Source organism: Gekko japonicus, unplaced genomic scaffold, assembly GCF_001447785.1.
Source record: "Gekko japonicus isolate JY-2015 unplaced genomic scaffold, Gekko_japonicus_V1.1 scaffold275, whole genome shotgun sequence".
Lineage (NCBI taxonomy): Eukaryota > Metazoa > Chordata > Lepidosauria > Squamata > Gekkonidae > Gekko > Gekko japonicus.
The window spans coordinates 187,481-193,018 of record NW_015170895.1 but is presented as its reverse complement, the minus strand read 5'-3'; the positions used below and the strand labels follow the sequence as shown (position 1 = coordinate 193,018).

The window sequence follows — 5,538 nt, the reverse complement described above, 5'->3', positions numbered from 1 at the left end:
CACGACTTACCGGCAGCCAACCACAAACACCCAACTCGCTTCCCAAGCAATTAAGAAAAATAAAACGCACAGGAGCATTTGCAAGGTCAAAACGCAGCGGAAAAACTCAGCGGTCACCGTAACTCCATTTGTATAATCAAGGTGGGTTTTCTTTATACCAGCTGGAAAGATTAAGCTTAAAACTCTGACTCTGGAACCAGCTGGAGACCAGGCGGCCGTCTTTTGTGCAGTCGGCTGTCGTTGTGCTTAGAGAGCAAAGGCTCACGCTTGCCAGTGGGCAAGATCCACCGGGCGCCTCTCTTGGGCAGAGAGCGGGGGGGGGGGACTGTGCAAGGACACCGAAGGGCTCTTTTTGGCAGTTCTGGCTGCTGTTGGCGGTGCTTCCGCAGGGAATCCCAGGCGGCAACAGGATCGCCCCCCCCCCCCCCCATTTACACATCTTCAAATAAACAAAGCATTTTTAAGGACTTATTTTTAAACAAATAGCTCTAAATTTCCCCAGAAGGAAACAAAAGTATACAAAAAACTGCACTTCGTCCCTCAAAAAGAGGAACGCTTTCCACTCTCTGGGATCCAAGTAGGCAGACGTGTCTGGTAGAAAATAACATTTCCCCCCCCAATGCTGTTGCAAATAGAAATAATTCTATTCTCCCCCCCCCCCCAATTTTAAAGAGGCCATATTCTATTTTTCCTGCCAGACACTGAATTATGAAAGCCATCAGTCCATTCATTTTTTCCCCCTAAAGAAGGGGGGAAACCCTCACGAGGACACACGTATCACACTACGCTGGATCACAACGGATCACGGCAGAGTAGATTGGTACGCGAGTCAACAGTGCAATCCAAAAGCAGAGTTACTCCAGTTGAGATCCACTGTGGGCCTCACCTGGAGCAAAACGCCTGAGATGGCACCGGACGCTCAGACCCAGTCCCTCACTCGAATGTCTGCTTTGCGATTCCCACCTTCCCACGCTCAAGTATTTTTCACTGGAATGCAATCAGTTAAAAAGGTGGGCTATGAAAGACCGCTTCTTCGAAACGACAAGAGCCCGTTCCCAAAAGCCAACCAACGCGCGCGCAGGCACACACGTCCGCCCGCCACGTTTTTGTTTGAGAGATGGCCGTTCACCAGCAGAGTGGTGGGGGGGAAGCCCCCCCCTTTGGCTCTGGGCTCTGCTCAATTGTGCTTGGCCCGGCCCCCTTTCAGGTAACTCTTCCACCTCTTGAAAAACTCCTTGAATATGGAGGACTCGTCTATCGTGCTGAGCAGCTGGAGCTGGTTGATGTGGGTGGTGTGGTAGTCCCACCGGGCCAAGTTGGGAGACGTGCCCAGCATGAAGTGGCGGAGGTCGTAGATGGTTCCGGAACCCGTGTCGTAGAGCGGGAGCATCGCCTTGAGGGACTCCATGCCCCGGTCGTACAGCAGCTTCGCCTCCCTCCCCAGCTTCTCCCCCGCGGTCTCCTTTAAGTCATACAGTCCGATCAGAGAGTACACGAATCCGTTCAGGACGAAGGAGCTGGGTGAAGTCGGGTACTCCTCGTACCAGTCGTGCCTGTTCATGAAGACGGCCTTCACGCCGTGCTGCTCTGACGAGTGCTTGTAAGGTGCAGTCGCCCGCAGAGCTGAGCTGAGGAAGGCGTGGTCCTTGGTCAGCAGGTAGGCTCTGACCAGGGTGGAGATGGCCTGCCCTTGTGACATGGCAGAGTACCAACCCGGGTCCAGAGACTTAAAGCCCTCCCCCAGTTTCCGCGTCACCATGATCGGCCACCCGCCCTTTTCGTCCTGGTTCCTCACCAGCCAATCGCTAGCGGCGAAGAAAGCCGCCATGTGGGCCGTGGTGGAGATGGTGACGTTGTCGATGAAGCCCTTCCCCTTCACCACCAGCCTCACCACCCGTTTGGGCATGATCTTGGTCTGCTTGACGGCTTTCGTGTTCGAGAGGCCCACCCCCTTTCTGAGGTCCGTCACCAGGTCTCGCGTGAGGGTGGTCCAGCTAGTCCTGGGCCCGATGCCGTAGGTGACACTTTTATCCTTAAAGGCGATCAGCTGAGAGTTCGTGACGTAGTGCACGGTGAAGAGCTGGTTCTTCTCGGTCGTCTCCAGAACCACCGAAACGCTTCCATTCGTTACGAATTTGAGGTCAAAGGAAATGATGAAGTCCCTCGAATTCCCGAGCTGCAGAGATGCCCCCTCGGAATTTTCTAAGGGGAACAAAAAGAAGAAGGTGCCGTTTGTTAGAAAGTCAAACGAGGATTATTATTTTATTTTGGGGGGGTCCGTGTATCGTCGATGATGATGCATGAAGGAAGCGACACCTCCTAGCCCGCCTGCCGGCCCAAATGCACATTCTAAGGGCTTCCAAACCAATTAACATTTCAATCAGCTCATTACTGCTAATTAACAGCAGGTCTGCTGGATCAAACCCAGAGGGTCCAGACTCTACCTTTCACCCAGACGAGCAGGGGGTTGCCAAATTAAACACCAGAAATACGAGACACAGGCGCACGGGCACACGCCTTGTCGTACCTGGCTGGACTGGCCAAAGCCGCTCTCCCTCGGCCCCAGAAACCCCTCCCTGCTTGTCTTGACCGGGGCTGCTGGGAGGTCGACTGGGGCGAATGAGACCGGAGATGCCACCTTCACCGCTACGGCTTCAGACCACAGCTAGCAGGGCAAGGCCCAGAACCATTCCCCCACAAAGTACAACTTGGCAGAAAAGACTCCCCCTGCACAGCGGAGCGTCCTCAGGTCTGCAGGCCCAAAGGCTGCTCCCGGAGGGCGGCTAGGACTCGCCCGGCCCCTCACCACTCCCGACACCCACCACGGGGAGGCGGGCCCGAAGGTCTCCCTCCACCTTTCGCTGCCTTGCCTTGCAGATCCCGGGCTAAGGCTCTGGCTAAAATTACTTCGTTGTCTTTTAGGGTAATGGACTCATTAATCCTAATGGCTATTGATTAGCCGGAGGAAATGCATTAGGCCCCCGCTAATGAGGCTGTCTGGATAACAAAGTGGGAGGGGGAACGTCGCACGTGAAACAGTAAATTTGAGTCAGAAAAAGCTATTTCCTTTCGGCATGAAGGAAAAATTGGCGGGCGGGGAGAGGAAAGCAAACATGGTGGACTTGCTTTGAAGGGCTGCCCTGCTAGTCTGCAGGGGAACAGACAGACTCGAGCCCCGGAGCACCCGAGAGAGCGAGAAGATTGTTAAGGGACAAGCTTTGTCAGATGGGGAGCTTTCGAGTCCTGAAAGCTACTCCCTGAAAATCTCACTGAAGAAGAAGAAGACGAGATTGGATTTATACCCCCACCCGTCACTACCCAAAGGAGTCTCAGAGCAGTTTACAATCTCCTTTCCCCTCCCCTCCCCCACAACAGGCACCCTGTGAGGTAGGTGGGGCTGAGAGAGCGCTTTCGAGAACTGCTCCTGAGAGAACAGCTCTGAGAGAACTTGTGACTGACCCAAGGTCACACCAGCAGCTGCCTGTGGAGGCGTGGGGAATCAAACCCGGTTCTCCCAGATTAGAGTCCGCGCTCCTAACCACTACACCAAAATGGCTCTCATTCATCTCTAAGGTGCTGCTATTGCGTGTTTGCGTTCCTCAAGAGGACTAGAAACATGTTTCTGAACCAGCTCCCTACGTGAAGGCCACTAGCAGTTCCTCCCCCTATTGTAGAGGATGACTGAGGCGGGAGACTCGTTTGCCCAAAGGCATCTTTCAAACTCATTGAAGAGATGAGTGGAGATGGAAAATATCTGGAAATCTTTGGAGATTTGACAGGAGGGGGGGGACTGGTTGGGGGAAAGACTGAAATACATGGAATAACCGCTTTCCTTTCAAACCTAAGCTTATTTTACTGCTTTAGCAAGATAAAATGCATTATTTATAACTCAGTTAGCATCTAAATAGTACTATTTGGCATATTTATAGAATTCAAAATGCAGACTTGCAAATATACTCAACGCAAGCTGTTGCGCCCCGTGCTCCCTTCGGAAGACGCGTCTTGATTTTTGCTGTCTGACAGGCAGGCAATAAGCCAGAAATTAGAAAAATAACTTTTATGTAAGCAACAAAAGAAAGTGCATTGCTTGGGCAGAAATGGCCTTAAACAGTGGCAAGAGGACCAGCCACATACTAGGACATCTCACTATACTTTACAAGATGTAAAACACTGAACTTTTAGTAATGTATTTCTCCAACACAGCGTAGCGTATTACTGCTGCCAAAGTTATTCACGTTTAAACAATAAGTGCATTCCTGAAAATATGTTGCGTATGTCCACAGAATACATAGGCGTTATCATTAACGAATGCTGTGGATCGTCTCACAAAAACGTATCTCACAAAGCTCTTTCATAGAGAAGCTGTTTCACAGGGATTTATTTCAGTGTCCGTCCGTCCCCCACCCCAAACTTCCCAATTTTTACCATCAGAAAAAGTGAAAAAGTCCTTGGGGAAAAAAACAAAACACTCACCCCACCTCCCCCACAGGTTCTAGAGGTGAGATTCGGACAGGGAGGAGATGGGCCACGCTCTCAGTGCCTATAGTTATAGTCCCTAGAACTCCTTCGCCTTCATCTCTTCCCACCATGTTCCTCTCTCATTCCCGGCACTGGCACACCCCTCAAGTCCTTTCCCTCTATTGCTCCTGCCTTTGTCCCGTGCCTGGAACAACAACCTCTGTTGTCTCTCTCTCTCCCCCCCATCCCTCCCTTTAACAAATCCTCTCCTGGACTATCTCACCGCCCTATTCGTTTGGGCATTCCTACCCTGCTTTTCCTTTCAGTGGAGACCGAAGGGGACCCTGGAAAAAGAAAACTTAAAGAGACAGAAAATGCAGTTTGAAGGAACAGAACAGGAAGCACACTAACGACGTCCTGGGCTGGTCCCAGATCCCCTGAGTGGGCCCATTCAATTGGGGGCCGCTGCCTGCGAGTTCTGGCCGTAGAGAAAAGCTCCTGGCCGCCCCCTAGGCTGAGCTGCAGGTTATGCGACACGACAGTGGAACAGGCTGCCTCGCGAGGTGGTGGAGGCTCCTTCGCTGGACGTTTTCAAGCGGAGGCTGGACGACCCTCTTCTGGGTATGTTGTAGGCAGGGTTTTGTAGAAAAAGCCCAGCAGGAACTCAGTAGCATAATAGGCCACACCCAACAGCAGAAACCCATTAGCATATTAAGCCACTCCCCTGATATCACAGCTCATTAGCATATTAGGTCACACCCCCATGTTACCACACCCACCTTTTGCTTCTTATTCTGTTTACTTCCTTTGTTGTTAAAACCCTGGGCTTTTTTTGTTGCAGGAACTCCTTTGCACGTTAGACCACACCCCCCTAATGTAGCCAATCCTAATGAGTTTCTGCTGTTGGGTGTGGCTTATTATGCTTTTCACCATCCCTACACATATGTGGCCCTAGATTAGGATTGTATGAATTAGAATTGTAAGCCGCTCAGAGCCCCTAGGGGGTGAGCGGGATAGAAGTCAAAGGATGGATGGATGGATAGATGGATGGATAAATAAATTAATTAATTAATTAATTCC

General features: G+C 51.4%; 1 protein-coding gene across 1 annotated transcript in view; it reads right to left on the bottom strand.

The window, feature by feature from the left end:
- Positions 1 to 1,124: 1,124 nt before the first annotated feature.
- Positions 1,125 to 5,538, bottom strand: part of GLCE (glucuronic acid epimerase) — a 46,939-nt gene continuing 42,525 nt past the window's right edge. Inside the window, exon 4 of the mRNA XM_015418506.1 lies at positions 1,125 to 2,202. Within this exon, the coding sequence (XP_015273992.1) occupies positions 1,178 to 2,202 (1,025 nt within the window). The 3' untranslated portion in view covers positions 1,125 to 1,177. The remainder of the gene's footprint in view (positions 2,203 to 5,538) is intronic.